Below are 19,361 nucleotides of genomic sequence, written 5' to 3'. Positions count from 1 at the left end.
AATATTCATAGGGCAGTAGTACTGATGTTAGTATAGGTCAAGAGGCAAGAGGTAGAAGTTGAAAGCTCATGTGTAGTTAATGATGTAAGGAAGCTGAGGAAAGCTGAAGGATCAGAGATGGCTCTGATACCGTGGAAAATCAAAGTTGGAAGCACAAGAGTGTGCACAAGAGGGAGAGAGAGATCTCAAGTACAAGAAGAAGATCTTGCTTAGTAAGTTGTTAAAAGGTATAACTAGTACACTCTCCTCAATTGTGAGGGTGTACTTTAGGTAGTTTATATAGCCTCTGGAAAAGTTAGGGTTAAGGTTTCCCTTGCTCCCTATCCTCTAGTTCATTTACACCTAGCTACCCTTATCCTCTCCAATATAAGGAGAGTTCACATGCATACTTCTCAACAAGTATTTCTCTGTTCTCAACACTCTCTTTGTCTCTCTTCTGCACTTCTTCTCTCTCTTCTGTAGTCTTCTCTCTCCTCTTTCTCCCTCTCTAGTTCACTTCTTGATATGTACTCTGAAAAAACACTATAGAAAAATGAAGCAAAAGGGTATTCACATTCACTCCAATGGAATGTCAAACAAACGGTCTACAAAAAAACAAGTCTAATTCATAACTACCTTTACTCACTCCTTACAAACAAGCCAAAACACCAAAAAGTATCCATGTCAAGAAGCCAAAATAAGTACCGATACCAAATGACACAACAAATCCCAACCCATAGAATCCAAAACATCACTATCAATAGGCCAAACCAAGCATAGATACCAAATGATAAAAGCAACAAAATATCCTTACGAGCATTGCCACATATCAAAACGAGTCAAACATGCATCATCACCTACCTACAAATTGCTAGCAACCTCCCCAATCTTCCTCTCCTTAGGATGAAGAAGAGGAAAAACATGTGATGAGACCAATGCCCCATCATCATCCCCACTGAGACATAGAGAAGTCCTATTTGGAAGCAGAATTGCAATAATGGAGCTATACCACAACCCAACTTGAGGGCGATCTCCCCATGAAAACAAAGAAGCTCCATGTAACATGCCACAAATGCGTAGCTCCTCTACATGCGCCCCCTCAAATCATCCCCATTGCTATCATGTGCTCTACTCTCAAGAGGTAAGTGGTGGTAGACAATCGAGTCCAAGGGTCCGAGTCGAAGCGCCTCAAACAAAGGAGGACTAGAATCCAAATACATAGGTGGCTCATATCTATGCCTTTGTACAAAAAACAACATGGAGGAAAAACACTACATAGCAATAAGCAAATCATTAACCCATCACCTCATGCCATAAAAATATTGTCAAAATCACATGTTGTTAGTGTGAAGAGTACCTCCACCCTAGCACTTGCCAACTCCATATAGCTATAAGGTGAATGATGCAACACCACAATATGATGCCATATCTCCAAACCAAAGATGCATGCATATCTCTCTACCTATCCCACATAACGTCCTGCAAAACACAAAGTTGTTACAAGTAAGCACATGGCTAATTGCAACACTGCTTCCCACAATAAGCATTATAGAAACACAACACCTATAATAGAGGACATCACCAATAACCATCCATGCATCCTCCACTATCATATCAAGGGAGGTCCTCCCAACTCTTCTCCTCTTTTTTCCCTCTCCTCTCTATGGGGACATAGTCGAACTACAAAAAACCAAGACCCAAGCACATGAGGGATGGATTAAAGTATGTATTGATACTTGTACTCAAAAAAGAAATATACACAGTCACCAAGTGGAACCTTCTTCGTGGAGGCATTGAACAACTAAAACCCGTGCGACCTGCAAATCAAGGAAAAAAGATATCATCAGCCTTTCCAAATCCACATCCTTGTCAAAAAACAAAGCTCACCAATTGACATTTGAATGATACTAATACAATAAAAGGCTCTATGTTCACATTTCCAATAATTGACTATTTTGATTAAGCAAGAGCATTGCAACTAGAGGATGCCCAAGCTCTAGCATGAAACAATGTGATCACTGATCCTTCTTGACTTTCCTTACATGTTTCAAAGCGTAATTGTCCAAATCATGCACCTCAATAATTATCCAAAGCATACATTATAGGACAAGTAACACCAGAGAATCCATCCATTTCATAAGCATACAAAATCAAAACAATTTGATGATGATATGGCCTAGGAGAATTATAATTGTGATTCATGATTGTGATTCTTAAGTGTCTAGTACAATTGAAGCAATGCTTTTGTATCAAGCCATTATTTTGACTTTTGCCCTAGGGCATGGCATCCGCCAAGTTTTGGATTGTCTTATCAAACAAGTAGCTAAATCACTCACATAATTGGGTTAAAGACCAACATATCCATGGTATCCATTTAGGTCACCTCCTCTGAGGGTTAACTAATCCTTAGGATCACCTAGTGACCACAACCCTAGGCATTGAACCTACACCTAACTTGGGTAAAGACATCAACATTAGTTGTTTCCTAGGGATGGATCTATCAACACTTGAGCTAGGAGTTCCCTCCTCAGCATAAGCCCATACTAAAATACCCTACAATCTCAGGGTAGGCTCCATACTCCTACGCATTGCCTTAGGGCTTACCTCGCATGCCAAGGAACTAGCATAACGATAGAAAAACGAGATGACAAGCCAAGGGACTATTGGATCAATTAGCAATAAGCCAAGGAAGTTCCTTTGGCCCTCTAGGTCGTCTCGCAAATCATGAAGATACTCTTGCATGGGTGAACCATGATCATGTTAGTTTCACATGCAAAGAACTGTTAAGGGATGGACAAACCGTGATTTCTCTAGTTGCACATGCTAGGAAGTATGCTCAAAAGTAAACAAGAGAAACACCCGCCCATTCCATGCACGATTTCTTTACAAGATCTCCCTCTAGTTGCCCTCCATCACATAGTTCCTACAAATGGACATATTGGGTTGCACATGCACCCATATTCCTTGAACCTTCTATTACGAGTAATCCCCAAACTATTACAAGTAACATACATAGGGATGATGGTATGGATGAAGAGGTTTATCCTCTATCTAGAACACCCCCTGTTGATGCACAGTGTTTTGGCCACATGCAACATCATTTGTGTAGCATATTCCAACATGTCTCTATCTTACTTCCTCTACTAGTAAGGTGCCTTTATGTCCTTCCAAGGCACATACCATGCATGACACCAAGCATGTCTTCCATAGCCTATCATGCCACATATCTACCTAAAGCAACTATGGTTGGCCATACCTAGTCATTTCACATATTACATCGTGGTCAAATTGTTATTTTCTAGATTGTGCTTATCATATGTTGTGATGAATAAGGGATCAACAAAGAAATATCGGATTCTACAAACAAATAGAGTCAAAATTAGATTATTGGAAAATCTCTCAATGAGCAATCCATTAATCGACAAATATGGTAGGTGTGGCTCTATAATTGAAGGGGGGAACTGGGCTCAATGAAGAGGTACTAAAAAAATTTATATCATTTTTCGTATGTCTAGAACACCACGTGTCGACACGGGGTGTTCTAGCCCCCAAATCTCAACATTCAATCCCAAATTTTAGCCAAAATGCAATTCGAAAGTGCAACATGGGAGGATATCATGTTCCTCCACCTCCTTTGTGCATGCAGTCATGCTAGCCTTGTTGATGAAGGTTTGAAATACTTCAAAGACATGTATCAATGCTAGAGCGTATCTATCTAGCTTCAAGCTTCTATGTGGTTATAATGGAGTCGAAGCCAATCAAACCATCCTTTTTAACATCTTCTATAGCAAATCAATCATCCACAAATGTTGAGAGCAATTGTTGGTTATACAAAGCACTTGACTCTGTATGAGGCAATAGCAAATGATCTAACCATGACTATGCTACAAACTGTGCATGCTAATGCACACTTGGTGGGTGGATATACTAGGACTCGACCATGCCTGCAAGAAATAAAAAATCACTTTCTCTCCAAAAAAAGAGAATCAACTTCAACCAAGAGACTCATTGACCTGACCCATAGTGCAATGAATGAGGTTGGGATTGCCGAACAGAGGACTGTTGAAGAGCAGAGGTATGTAAGACATAAGCGTCCAGTGCTTTCCAAACCTTGAGAGCCCATTATTTCATGCACCAACAAACTCTAACCAAAGTTGAGCTATTCTAGGCCATTGATATCCTACAAACTTGGCAATGCCATCATGTTTTATGAAGCTTTGATACATTGTAGTAGCAAGGTTACCACTAGTGTGGTTGCTTTTTGTTTCTTTTTTTTTTGCATTTGGGAGTGCTCGCGTTCGTTTGAACCTTTTAAAGATGTGGTTGCCTCCTTAACATAGATAAGATGTGTATGTGTGAGATTTTTGTGGTCTGCATCCAAGAGCAAACATAAGCTATGTAGTGAGAAGAAAAGTGTCTACTTCTCAATGTGCTAATATATTCCAGTATTTGTCCTTGGGATACTTGTTTTGTGTTTCTCCAATTCTATTTAAGTCTGGATTTTCTAAGCATTAAGTGCTTAATATTTGGTTTTCTTAATTGGCATTAATTGATATCACCACTAGATATTGCAATATTAAGTGTGATCGTGGAGTTCCTTAATTGATGTATTTGGTCTTATAGTTGGTTGTTCCTTGGTTGTACTCATTCTCTCTTGCTCATGAAATGGGAATCCTCATAATAGGTTAAAGAGTATGAAACTTAAGTGCTTCATCAAAGGATGATAATTCTAAGAAGCCCAAGGGGGCAAGAGGACCACTCTCAAGAAAATGCAAAAGCATGTAAGGAGAAAATATATTTCAATTGTTTAGACCCTCATGAATGCAAGGATTATCCGCAATTCAAAAGTAATGATCCTAACAAGAGCAAGGGAAAAGAAAAGGCAATGCATGCAATGCATATACTTCCTTTGGAGGCTTGTTTTAAGTATTCAACTATACAAGATAGGCACCAAGCTAATGAACACGAGTGTTATTTGACTGCCTCTCCATGGAAACTCACATTTCACCCCCGTGAGTTGCTTTCTATACATGGTATGATCAATGGACGAGTTTATATTCTTATGGATGATGAATCAACTCAACATTATTAACTATACGTTGGTTAGAAAATTACATTGGCCCCAAGTGCCCAATACTCGTATCTATGTCGTTTTTCTTATGAATGGAAATGCCTAGGATGTATGGAATATGGAACTACATGATGTTTCATCAGAGATACAATGGCACACTATGAAAACAAACTCACAAATTATGCACATGACTAGGATAATCTGGTCATAGGGCGAGAATGGTTGTACAAGTTGGCTAGCACACCGTAAGGTATGAGCATAACACTTACCTTTGAGAACAACAATGTGTACGTTTTGTTGCTGGGTGAATGAAATGTTCTACCATCAAATTTATCTCTCGAACATATTGCAACGTACAATATCAACATTCCACCAAGAGTAAACCCATTCATAAACTACCTTATCGACTTAGTATCAGTGAAACTAACAAAGTGGAGAAGCAATGGATAGATTAATAATCTCCAATGAGGATTTATTCAACCGATTTGTTCTCCGTGTGCTTCACCAATATTATCAGTGAAATACAAATCTGTGCATGTGTGCATAAACTATCATGATCTAAATGCGAAGCAAACTAAAAAGAAGTATCCACTTCCTAGTGTTGGTGAGTTATTTAATCAACTTAAAGAAGAACGATACACTAATGAGATAGACTTGAGGTCAAGGTAGCATCAAGTTTGAGTACACAAAAGAATGTGCCCAAAATTATATTTCAAGCATATTTCAATCATTATGAGTTTTTTAAATGCCCTTCAACCTAACTAATCCTCCTGCAACATTCATGACACTTATGGATAGTGTCTTAAGCCTATATCTAGGAAAATTTGTTGTTTTCCTTGATGATGTCTTTATGTATTTCATTGTGAAGAACATTGGAAGCATCTTTGCTTTCCTCAAGAAGCCTGAACTAAGAAAACTAAATGTGAAGTTTTCAAGATGGCAATTCACTATCGTGGCCATATAGTATTTGACAATCAATGTGGGTTTAATATCAAGTTCTTCAATCCCAACTTTGATAAGAAGGTTTGCTTATCAGCACTCCTGAAAATTATCAAGCTCTCTAATCTCCACCAAGGGTTTATTAGAGGTAGATCTTATCATCCCCATTTGGGGGCTCTATACATATGGAAGTGCATTGTTCCATAGTATTTCATTTCACCCACTTGCGAGAGAGAGAGAGAGAGAGAGAGAGAGAGAGAGAGCGCTTGGCAAAGCTTACACTTCTCTTTTTTCTTCCCTTCTACTTCCTTCTCTATGCTTGAGCGCTACAACAGTAATCTGTCATAACTAGTAATAATTGTGATCATCTTACCATTAAAATATGCGGACATATTATCTTGTTGATGAGCACAAATCATGAAGTAGATTATGGTACCATGAATGTGGACAAGGTAAAGCATTGATACACTGCAAGGACAACCACTCCAATTTGTCTGTGTAGATAATTCAAAGGAAATAACATTCATCCTCCTCATCCAAGCACTTGTTCATGTTCCACATTAAAAGCAACTGTTGATTCAGTCTTGGGGAACACCTCACATTGTGGGCACCACCACCACATATGACAGAGAAAAGAAGAGAGCTTTAAACAAAAAATCAACAACTTGCACAGGCGAGAAGAACAATTCACAAGCACAATGACTGTCATGTTTCAATTGATTGCAAGAAGAACGATTCACAAGCACAATGCCTGTCATGTTTCAATTGATAGGCGTGAATGTCACAGTAAACACCACAGGTAGACTTTGCAAGTTCATAATTGTCTCTACACAAACTAACCTGGTGCAGACAATGTGCTTATACATGTAAGAAATGCTTGTCCAACAATGCACCCATCCACCTCCAATTAGGTTGATAGTATATGCTTAGGGAATTGTGCCTACAAAATCTTCCCCTTAAACATACTGCAGAAGTATCCAACTTGAATTAACACTACAATAGCCATGCCCGCAAACTTATCCATCAGGGATTATTATTAAGAGGGCAGAATTTATGATGCAAATATCTTTGGCAGAGTTCTTTTCTCAGATAATGTCTGTTTATTGTGTACCCTTAGAATTAGCAGCTTCAAGGTACAACTAACAACGTTTAATATCACAGCATTTTCAAATAACCAGTCTTCTCCCTTTGTGCTGAGCCCCATTAGTACTTGTTACGAAAAGCATGCCACTTGAGCTGCACAAGCATCCACAGAGGTGAAACCCCATAAATTCCCCGTGCTAGTTTCGGATCAAAAACATTGAACTGCACCTTCCTCACAGAATCAACAAGTATCCCAGTTGGGACAGCTGGAAGCAGAACAGGAACTGCTGTTTGTGGTATGGTTCCAGCCAATGCACGAGCCTTCTGAAGATGGGCATTTGCTACTGCTGCTACTTCCAGCACAGCATCAGCTAGCTCTTCACTGTACTTCATTCTGTATATGTCTTCTTGTGATACTCCATGTTTTGCTGCAACATCTATAGGAATATAGGTGCGCCGGAAGTGACTATGATGAGGAGTAGCCTTGAGCAGGACGGCAATGCCTTCTGCCTTTCCTACATGAGAAGCAGCATGGTCTGTAACAGTTGAACGTGTTCCTGCAGCCTCAAAAGTAAGATACAGCAGTGCAGAGGCTGTATTTTCTGCATATTGTTCAACATCTGCTATTGACCTAGGAGCTCCCACTGTCTCAAGGTCTGACTGTCTGGCATCTATAATACGAGAAAACCAATGCTTACTCAACCTGTGCTCTTTCACAATGGCAGCCAATGCCGTAACAACAGGATGTTCCAGCATCTGGCCTTTATATATGCCATCCACAGCATCTCGCCACCATTGCAGACGCATCAATGCCAAATTATGTTCTCTGGCATTTTCCAGAGCGCGAGCTGTTTCTACATTAAAAGCACGTATTGCAAAAGCAGCTGTACGCAGCCCCACTGGTAGATGAAGAGATGTCAAATAATGGACATAATCATATGTTCGGACCTGATGTACACAGTAGGACAAGGCATTCCGTAGTCCCACTGAGGCTGCATTGCTGGACATAGAGAGAAAGCAGTGATAAATATAGCCCTACACAAAACCAAGACCAAGCAAAAAAATCAGGCATTAGTAGATGAACTGGTGGTCAAACCACTCCGATTCTAAACCATCAGAATGACAAGCTCACAATTCTATCAAATCTTCCCACAAAAAAAGTTGCTCCTTTAGTGAAAACATAGATTGTGAAATAAAGGACTCTGCGCGCCCCCGCGCCCCCCCCTCTCTCTCTCTTTTAAACGTTAAAGATGATTATATTAATTTCCAAAATTCAGATGTACAATAAGAGGGCAATTACAAATGGTCTACATTGGTAAAAAAGAGACCGAATAAACAGCAACATGCCAAGAATGTCTAGGAAAAACATCTACTACCTAAATGATGTCAAGCTGCCAATTAAAAAGACCTCGCAAACAAGCAATATAACCATGCATTCAAGAAGCAAATGAGTAATATAACCATGCACTCGAGAAGCAAAATAAAAAATGAAGACGTTCCAGGTAGTCAAAATGTGCCAACAACCCCAATGGCACAAAAAGTGGAAAGTAACTTCATATGTGGCTACACAGAATCTAGCAATTTGAGCTTTCCAAAGACGTCATCCTTTGGAAGCATCGAGGGCCCAACCACACAAGAACAAACAGTAGACACAAGAGACCAAACTTTCCTTGCCATTGCACAAGAGAGAAATAGATGACGAAAGGTTTCTTCACTTGTTGTACAAAAGAAGCAACAACCATTTGAAATATGACCTCTTGAGAATACAGAAGCAAGGGAAAGACCTCCAACCAACATAGAACTAGCCCGCCATCACCATAGATTTCCACCAAGCCTTGCTCTTATGTAGACCCCAAGTATGATTACCCTTCAAAACCAACCAATCCTTATCTCATATAAGCAAATGATATATCAGGTTACCTAATGCACTGCCCCCCAAGCACAATGTACCATTGCTCATCCAATATTGCCAAGGGGTATCTATTAGAGATTTATTCATCCCTTGGATAGGCATTGGCATATTGCTGTTGTACAGTTAGCACTCTAGGGCACAATTAACCATTTCCTATTTATCGGGTCAGATAACTTGATGCAGTCTACATGTCATTTCCAGCTTTACCAGGCAGTCAAGCAGGCTTGGTAGGCTATGCAAGTTGCCATATGACAACCATATTTTATGTGCAGTATTTTAGCCATCATTCTATTCAGCAATTACTATTTTGGCAGCAAACGGACAATTTTTACTAGCCGACTTGACTATTTATTCCTATTTTCTATGCCTATTTATAGGCAATGTGCCACGGTCATTCTTCACTTGTCTTTTCAGGTGGTGAGAGAGATCGCCTCGCGGAGATACATTGGACAGCCCATGTATACATCTGCCTTCCTCATCTCAACATTCGCCTACTACAGATTTTTGCATTCTACTATCTCTTTTCTCTCTCACTCTTCTCTCATGTTCATTTTCTTTCAATCCAATCATACGCTTCCACATTCGCTGCACTATCACATGGTATCAGAGCAGTGTTGAAGGGCTGATTGATTGTGGGCAGATCTGAACAGGAGATTTCAGCATGGTAAAAGTTTGTGTTTTCATCATTTGAAGGCTCAGGCGAACAGGTGAACAGGTGAAGCGCAGAAAAGGAGTGAAGTTGTTGTTTCTTGCAGGTTTTTACTGTTCCTGATGGAGAAATGGCTGTGTTTTCAGATTTTCGGAACAAATTTTGAGTTTTCATCGCCTCCGGCAATTGAAATAGGTTCAGGACAAGTGGTGGAAGCTCTAGCAAGCACCATTTGTGGAGTTAGAGGGGGCTGCCCTTGTTTTTGTGCAAGTAATTCAAGTCACGATGTCTTCCGAGATCGACATGGAGTTTCGAGCTATTATAGACCAAAAGGTCCCCATGTTACCGACTCTCCCTTTCAATCAGAAGCTCGATGGGGAGAATTACCACATTTGGCGAGTAATGATGCTTGCCATTCTAGAGTCCTATAATTTGGCGGAGCTCGCGACCGAGGCCTTGTACTCTCATAATTCTGATAGACTGTTTTAATAGCCTTGTATTTTCCTTGCCCTAATGTTTCCTGCCATAAGCTTTGTAAACTCCTTATGTAACTTGGCATTACAGTCCCTGTACACTTTGTGAGGCCCCTGTTACAGCCTCTGGATGTCCACCATGTTTATGGTACCCACACTTAGCTTTTTCTGCAACAGCCTCTGGTGTTCTGCCATGTCTGTGGTATGCCCACACTTTGCAGATGGTTCTCATTACAGCCTCTACACACTTTGTGCCTTTCCTAGTTGTGATTGAGGAGGGGTGTTGAGAATCAGCAATCACACTCAAACAGCCTCTTTGTATGGAATCTCAGGGTCAAGGATATGCAGGCTAACTTATCCCATATGCACAATAGTGCCTACTGCTGTTTCCTACTTTCCTATAAAGCATTGTACTTGCTTCCTTTCTTAATGCAATGATAGTACTCTTTTCATTTCAGTAAAGTGTCAATGTCATTGTCCACATACACAAGATTGTGTTTATGAGTCCAAGTCTCAATCTTGGAACCTAATTCACTTGTGTAACAAACAGTGTCCATTCCATCATGAGTCTACACTTCTCCTTCCATCCTCCATAGCTTCCGGTTATGTCATGCTCTAGATCCCGCATTTCTAACAAATAGAAGGAGCAGAACAAGGACTATTAGAATTTGCCATTTCTATGGGCACTGCCCAATGTTTTAGTTAGTTGGTTTGAAGAGTAAACACAACTACATTAATAAGTTGTGTCACCACTTCTAGAGTTAGTTTTGGAGTTAAATCAATTCTAGTTGAGTTAGGAATAGGTCTAACGTACTTAAGACCTATTGTACTTTCATTCTATCATTGTAACCCTTGCATCTTTTGAGTGTGGACTTGTTGATTATCATTCTTTATATAGCTGACATACTGTTCACTAGACTTACAGAGGGAAAATTTGCAAATTTTAAGACTGAATTAAAACATACATTTGCTATGTCACATATAGGCTGCCTACTGTCATGAGGACATGTATTTTTGAAACCTCACTTAAGATGTGGATTAATTTTTAATCACATGGTTAAGTAAACGTTGCACATGTGAGATGTAACTAGGATTAGAGCAAATTTACAAGCCCGAGACACGAAGAAATCACGAGATGTCAAAGGCAAAAGTTGCTATAAGTTATGCCGCAAGGTTACTTCGTGGTATCTGGTGCCATTTCTTGGCCTAGGTCATCCGTTTGGCCATAAGTGTCAGTGGGTGACATTAGTGAAGTGGCGTTTAACGGTACCTAACACGAATCTGATGGTCAAAGATGACGCAGAGACACTCGGGAACGGAAGTTGCCTAGCCAATTCAATTATTGGCCAGTCAGATTATTTTTCACGGCAACGAAATAATTATTAAATTAATTTTCAGTACTTAAAGATTAAAAATTAATATTTAATTATGAAAAATGCTACAAAAACCATTTGGGAAAGCTGCCACTTGTCAAAAATGCCCATGCAAGACTGAAAAACGTCTTTAGAGCTTGGAGAAAAGCATCTTTATAAATTCAGCCTGCAAGAGAGAGGGAGGGGAGGCTGCTGATCTGATTTGCAACCATTGGAGCACCCTTCTGAGGCTTCCAAGGGCAAGAGAAGACCAATAAACAGCAGGAGACAACATCTACAAGCTGTTGAGATAGAGAAGCAGCAGTAAATGACTGATTTTCTTTAGTTCTTTGCATCTACAAGCTGTTGTGGCAGGGCAACAACTGCATTTGACTGATTTTCAATCATTCTTCGCGACAAAACTCTGAATTTTCTCTCTACAGCTTTCTCTCTCATTTCCCAACCATTTCACAGCCTTGCTCCAAAGATCTCAACATTTGGACACTTGGAGGTTAAGAAATTGCAAATTTATTTGCTGTAAACCCTAATTTACTGCAGAAATTAGGGTTTACCAACAGCCTTAGGAAGAGTGCCGAAAATTGGAACCTCCAAGGCTTGGATTCAACAAAGCTAAAGGTGAATTTCGGCTAAATTTAAGTGGAGGACTAGCCAGCCATTGAATTTGGAGCATTTCCATCATCCATGAACTGGGTGAAGGCCAATTAAGTGCCCGAATCAAGGGGAAAAATAGATTGAAGACTTGTTGATCACGTTGGACAGCAAGGGGAGTTGAAATACCAAAAGGGATTGGGAGAATCCCATTGTAAATCAACTTATTCTTCAATTAAGCGAAAGAAATACCGAAAGGCGAGTCAATTTTGAGGCCAATCGGATGTGCATTGTCCAAGATCGATAGGTAAATTTGTATTTTCAAATTTGCATTAATTGTTTGCTATTGTAATTAAGTTGTAATCACGGATTTACCACCCATCCACAGAAGGAAGGCCGATTTCATCGTTCCATTGCCGAGATATCATCAGATCCTTTGAATTGGTGGGCCCCTGGTACTTGATTGCAACTTGGGACTATTGCATTATTGCTGAAATTGTTCTCAGCAGTGACCTACAAGAACCATGTCTTCACATGGTGATACGGGATCAAGTGGAGAGGATGCATCACTCCTTGGTCAATCACATGGTGAAGAGGGAAATGCAATGACTGATGTTGGGCATGGTTCTCAGTATGGACAGCAAGCTGAAAATGTGGAAAATGACCCAAATGTTGGCACTTCAATGCATTAACAGACGGATGACCAACTAGGGGCTGAAGAATTTGATGATAGCTTCAAGGATTGAATGCATACAGCCGCGAATCTTTTTGCTGAATTGGCAAAGGATCCCCAATTTACTTGATTCTTGAATTCCCCAAAGAAGGGCAGCAAAAGGCAAACAAAAGAAGACGCCTTCTATAGCTTCGAGACAGCCACAAGAACTGAAGGAAATGCCTAAGCCTTCTTTAGAAGAGCCCACAATGCCTCATGAGTACAAACAGTTGGTATTCGTGGGGCAACAAGTGCAAATCCATGGCCAATTTGGTAGTGTCAATCCATGGGACATGGGCAGCAAGGCAATTATGCACATGAAAGCATGAGATAGCAAGGATACTTTGGTGGTGGTACCATTTTTCATGCTATGATTGGACAGGCACCGCATATGGAAATGTATGGCACAAATCCCTATGGTATGCAACAGCCAATGCATGGCTCACAACACGCAATGTATCTAGGTAATGCAAGTGGAATGCCTAATCCCATGTATGGTAGCATAGGCATGATGCTTGGGGCACAAAGCGGGCCATTTGGATATATATCGACACCCTTAGGGACTGTTGGAGCACAAGGATTTGGTGCTGGTTATGTAGGTGCTTCAGATAGTGCTGGTTTTTAGGCAAATACAATCAATGCACCCTTTTTGCAGCAGCCCATTTATGATAACTTGACTCCCATAGGTCCGCCGAAGGACTATGATGAAGGTGGCAAAAATGTGAAGTTTGATCCTTTCAGTGCTGCACAAGATAGGCTGAAAGCACTTGTTTTTATTTAGCAGTTTGATGCAACCTATTTTGGAGACAACTTCACAGAGGCATCTAAGATACGCAAGGCAACCACATTTTTTACGGGAAATGCATTGCAGTGGTGGTCTACACTCCTTCAAGGGAAGTCACCTAGCACTTGGGTCCAATTCAAGCAAATATTTGCTTTAAATTGATTGACAAGTACCTTTGAAGTAGACATTGTGACAGCTTGGAATTAGTTGACTTCCAAAAAATTCAAGAACTCCGATCAGTAAAATAAGAAATTTTGGGATGCATTGCTGCTAGTTAGCTCTTGTCGCACAGTACCCCTCCATGAGCAGGTGGAGAAGTATATTTGTGGTTTGCCAAAGGAATCAAGGATTTTTGCATTAAGTCCACTATTTCCAGCATGTCTCAGCTTATAGAGATCTGAAAAATAGGGCTGGAAAGAGGTCGAAACAACAAAGAAAGGGCTCAAAAACATTGGCACAACGTAGGGAATTGATGGCTGCAAATAAATGTTTTATTTGTGAACACGAGGGTCACATTACAAGGGACTATCCCAATAGGTAGCAAGCTCGAAAATCAAAAAATCAAGGGATTCTAAAGGAAAGACGCCCAAAACATCATCGGGATTGGTGCCCGATGTTGTTAGTTATCAGCTCAATGATGATGCTACTAAGTTGTGCAGAGCATGGGGCAAAATTAGGGATCAGCATGCATTGATTTTCTTTGATAATGGTGCATAAGCCAACTTCATCTCTATTGACATGGCTGCTTCTCTAGGTATCAGAGGGGATGAGATGGGACCCATGGGGAAAGTTGAAATGGTATATAAAGGCCATGCAGAGCCTATCACACCGCTCATTGAAGAGCTTCGGTTGCTCATAAGAGGATATGTGGATAGCGAAGATTTCTTCATTGCTCCACTTAAGGGTTGTGATGTATTGCTTGGTATGCCATGGTGCCACCGTATGCATGTAGTGATTGATTCTCATGCAAAAATGATCACTATTCAGCATCATGGAAAGGTACTTACACTTGATGTAAAGTTGAAAGGTGAACTGTCCTTGTTGTATCTGCCGCTGTCATTTCTAAAGTAATGAAAAATCATCTTTCAGTGTATTTGGTTTTTACTAAGAATAAAGATGATAGTGAGAAATGTCATTTCTAAAAATGTATGGTAATTGCTTCTCTCAGTCACTTGCAAGACAGCTACCGCCTTAAAGGCCAAAAGATCATGACATAGATCTTATCCCTGGAAGTAGCCCACCCAATAAGCCACCCTACAGAGTCAATGCAGCCCAATAGGAGAAGATTATGAGTCAGGACGGCCGAGTTGTGGCTTATGAGAGCCGAATTCTCCAAAATTGCAAAAAAGAATTTGTAGGTCTATGAGAAAGAGCTCTTGGCTATAATTCATACACTATCTACGTGGAAACATTAATTGTTGGGGGCCGATTTTTTAGTGTAGACAGACCATCAAACTTTTAGGTACTTTCTGACGCAGACAAAGTTGTTAGAGAAGCATATGGGATGAGCAAATTTTCTCTCTATGTTTCATTTTCAGATTGCGCATATTGATGGTAAAAAGTATGTTATGGCTAATGCACTCTCACATAAGTCACAAATTTCAGCCGTCAGCATGGTTTATCACACTAACTTGGATGCCATGAAAGAGCAATATGTTGTTGATTCGGACTTTACTAATTTGTATGATCAACTTTGCAATGGCCAAAGGCGTGAACACTTTGTGCTAAGAGATGGATTTCTGATGATGCATGGACGACTATGTGTCACAAAGCAATTAAGGCCTAGAGTTATCTTTGAAAGTCATATTCCTCCGTATGAGACACGGAGGTATTGATGCCACGGTCAAGGCAGTGGAGCATTTCTTTTATTGGCCAGCTTTGAGGCATGATGTAGAACAGTTTGTTAAGATATGCATCGTATGCCAATAGGTAAAGCATGATAGGCAAAAGGTGCCAGGTTAATTGCAGCCCTTGCCTATACCAAATAGGCCTTGGCGGAGCATTGCAATGGACTTTATTTTTGAGTTTCCTAAGACACCTACAGGGAATGATGGGATATGGACTATCATTTGCAGGTTTAGCAAACAAGCCCATTTTATTCCAATGAGGAAGAAAATAAAGGCTAATCATATGCCACGATTGTTTTTGCAGCACATCTTTAAGTATCATGGTATGCCAAAGTCGATCATTAGTGATTGAGACCCCCGGATGACCAGTTTATTTTGGAAATGCTTGTTTGTGAATATGGATACCACGCTGAAATTCTCATCATCCTTCCATCTGCAGACAGATGGTTAATCTGAGAAAGTAAATTCCATAGTGTTAGATATTTTGAGGTGCTATGTTTCAAACCACAAGACACAGTGGGAGCAGTATTTGCCCTTGGTTGAGTTTGCTTAGAACAATACAGTGCATAGTTCTACGGACAAAGCTTTATTTGAGGTGGTTAAGGGTGGCAAGAAGGTACCACCTATTTTGCAAACTAAGGATAAGATCTTTGAGGCTAATCATTATATGGAAAACTTGGATGTAGCCTATGCAAAGATAAAATATGCACTTCAAAGATCGCATGAAAAGCAAAAGAGCGCAGCTGATCGCCACAAACGTGCTTTGCAGTTTGCAGAGGGTGATTATGTATTGCTACGTTTTGAAAAGGCAAGGCTAAAAAAGATCTTTTCTTTTTTTGAAAATATACTCCAAACAATTCAGCAACTGCTGTCGTCGCGTCGCCTTCTACCCCAGTCTCTCGACGATTCTCTCATGCCCTCCCCTGCCCGTTACCTTCGCTAGAGCCCTCCCCCTTCCCCGCCTAGGCCCCGGCTTGTGGCCCATCGCCCCATCCCCTAGCCATTGTTAGAATATCAAGCTCCTATTACTCTTCAGTAAGTCTATCTTTATGTTGGTGACCGACATTAGCTGGATATAATTGTACACGTGTGTGACATTCAATAAGTCGGTGTAGTCAGTGACTTAACCACAGTTAGTCTTGGTTAGTCATACCTATATGTGTAAGTCTCTTTCCGTTAGTATCATGGAAGTATAATGAAAGAAAAATAACAATGAGCTGAGGCTCATCTTCCGCTCCACTCTGTCTCTCTCCCTCTCTTCTAACATGGTATCAAAGCATGAACACCTGAAGTCTGAAGGCTTGGCAGTGGCTATTTAAATCAAGACATTAGATCTGAAGAAAACGTCATCAAAGGAAACTGTGTCTGCAGCCCGTTTTTTTCCAAAAGCTATATCTTGCTACAAAAATGGTTTTTGGAGAAACGGCTCGCGAATCCTGACCGTTTTGACGTGGTCTACAACTTTGCAGAAGAGTTGTTTCAAATTGCTCACAGATTTTGAGATATTCAGCACTGACCTGTGCAGACTGGATATTTACTGCAATAAACAGCAGATGATTCCAGGGCACTGGTGGCTTTTATCCTAACAATGTATATGCCCTTATTATCATGTGAGCAAGATATTGGAGTTTTAAATGCTCAGTTTTGGAGCTTATTTGCAGGCTAGAAACAGTGAACTGATTGCTATCCTAAATTTGGAAACAATATACCTACAAGGTTGAAGTATCTGTGATGTTTATTTGCTACTAGCATATACTTGGATCATACCACTTGAGTGGTAAATGCTTTTTGGAATATTGTGAGTGCTGAAAGTCCAAAGTTTGGACTGATTTGTTGCTGGTTATACCAGAGTATTCACCGGTTATTGTCTGCAAGAAGGATACCTATCATCTTCACTTAACATACATTCAATATATTTTGACCGGTTGGACAAGTATCAACTCCTGCATAGAGTGGCAACTGAATGAGATGTTTTGGGACTATTTTGAAGTCTTAATACTCTTGTTTTAACAGAGAAAATACTGCTAGTTATAGCAGTGGGCAAGCTGTATTTGGTACTGCTACTTGCATACAGTACAAACATTGATACTTGTATGGACATAGTTTGTTGCTGGGATGTTTTGCTACTACCATAGAATGTTTTGAACTAATTTGAGCTTGGTTTATGCTTAGTTGATTGTTTTTTTATTGTTGGAATACAGTTTATAGCAAGTAGGTTGTCAGGAAAACTGTCCTGAATTGCAAGAAACTATCTTGAATTGCAAGAAATTGTCCTGAATAGCAAGAAACTGGTCCTGAACTGTAGGAAAAGAAATCAGATACTTACAGGTTGTATACATCACTGAATACCTAAGCTGCAACTATGTCAAATGCTCAAGGCACTAACAATATCATTCAAATTTTGGGAGAAAAACTGAAAAACAAAAATTTTGCTTTATGAAAGTTCCGTATGAAGAATTTTTTGGTTGGCAGAGGTTATTGGGACTTAGGTACAGGTGATGAGGCTGAACCTAAAATACATGAAACGAAACCGACAAATGATCAGAAAAGGGCTCATAAGCCATAGACAGAGAGAGCATGCAAGGTGTTACATTGATTTTCCTTATGTATATCAGATGCTATAGTTATACAAATTGCTGGATGCAGTTCCCCAAAGGATGCATGGGATATACTCATGAAGAATTATGGAAATGTAACGCATGCAAGAAAGATTCAGCTAAAGCAACAGTTCAATAACGTGTCTAGAAATGGAAGAAGTATTCAAGCCTACACTACAGAGATCAAGAATATAGTGGATCAGCTTGCTACCATTGGATCTTCAGTGTCTAAGGATGATATGATTGCATGACATTGAATAGACTTGGCAAAGAGTATAAAGCATTTGATACGTCTATTTCTGTGAATTTCACTACTGTTGAATGGAAGGTGATCTCCATGGTGGCAAATTGATGAGGTGCAATGCAACCATCCTTGGGATAAATGCTGAATTCTGAGGAGCATCCTCTTGTATCCCATGAAAATGTAGATCCAAGGTCACCGCAGTTCTCAATCTGTATCTTTCTCGTAACACTTGAGCCTAGGGTCACAGGATCAAATGGGATGATGTCACTGCTGAGTCTAACATCACTTGCCAGACAAACACCAGTAAGATTGAGGAGCTTCAATGTAGTTCCTGCTACCCCTAGAATAATTTCCTCAGAAAAGGGTGCAATCCTTGATTTAGGGTTAAACTTGATCTCTATGGGCTCAGTCTGCTTGGGTGCCATTGCAAGCCCATCCTCAGGAAAACAGGAAATTCCAAACGCTGAATCCTCTGATTGGGATGAGCTAATCCGACAAATGATCAATTAAGGGCTCATAAGCCATAGAATGAGAGAGCATGCAAGGTGTTACATTGATTTTCCTTATGTATATCAGATGCTATAGTTATACAAATAACTGGATGCAGTTTCCCAAAGGATGCATGGGATATACTCATGAAGAATTATGAAAATGTAACGCATGCAAGAAAGATTCAGCTAAAGCAACAGTTCAATAACGTGTCTAGAAATGAAGAAGTATTCAGGCCTACACTACTTAGATCAAGAACATAGGGGATCAGCTTGCTACCATTGGATCTTCAATGTCTAAGGATGATATGATTGCATGACATTGAATGGACTTGGCAAAGAGTATAAAGCATTTGATACGTCTATTTCTGTGAGAGCTGAATCCCCTGATTGGGATGAGCTGATTGCTTTGCTGCTACATGAGGAAGTTAAGCTTGGACTGAATACAGGTTCTAGTGCGTCTCAAAGCAGAGACACTGTTCTGTACTCTAGCCAGCGTGATAGAGGCGGCAGAGGCTGTGGCTCTTTTCGAGGTCAAGGAGACACTCGAAACACTTATGGACAGCATTAGCAGAATGCCTGGCATAGCACAAATACACAGGTCCAGTATAAATTTGGCGAC

At 40.2% G+C, this 19,361-nt stretch overlaps 1 protein-coding gene across 8 annotated transcripts in view; it reads right to left on the bottom strand.

The window, feature by feature from the left end:
• Positions 1-6,669: 6,669 nt before the first annotated feature.
• LOC148013666 (uncharacterized) overlaps positions 6,670-19,361 on the bottom strand; it is an 82,212-nt gene continuing 69,520 nt past the window's right edge. For all 8 annotated transcript variants that reach the window (XM_087668254.1, XM_087668255.1, XM_087668258.1 and 5 more), the window contains one exon: positions 6,670-8,107. In XM_087668254.1, coding sequence (XP_087524380.1) covers positions 7,193-8,107 — 915 coding nt within the window. In that variant the 3' untranslated portion in view covers positions 6,670-7,192. The remainder of the gene's footprint in view (positions 8,108-19,361) is intronic.

This window comes from Lygodium microphyllum, chromosome 26 (assembly GCF_053477565.2).
Source record: "Lygodium microphyllum isolate KBCC chromosome 26, Lygodium_microphyllum_v1.1.10, whole genome shotgun sequence".
NCBI lineage: Eukaryota > Viridiplantae > Streptophyta > Polypodiopsida > Schizaeales > Lygodiaceae > Lygodium > Lygodium microphyllum.
This window is presented reverse-complemented; position numbering and strand designations above follow the sequence as displayed.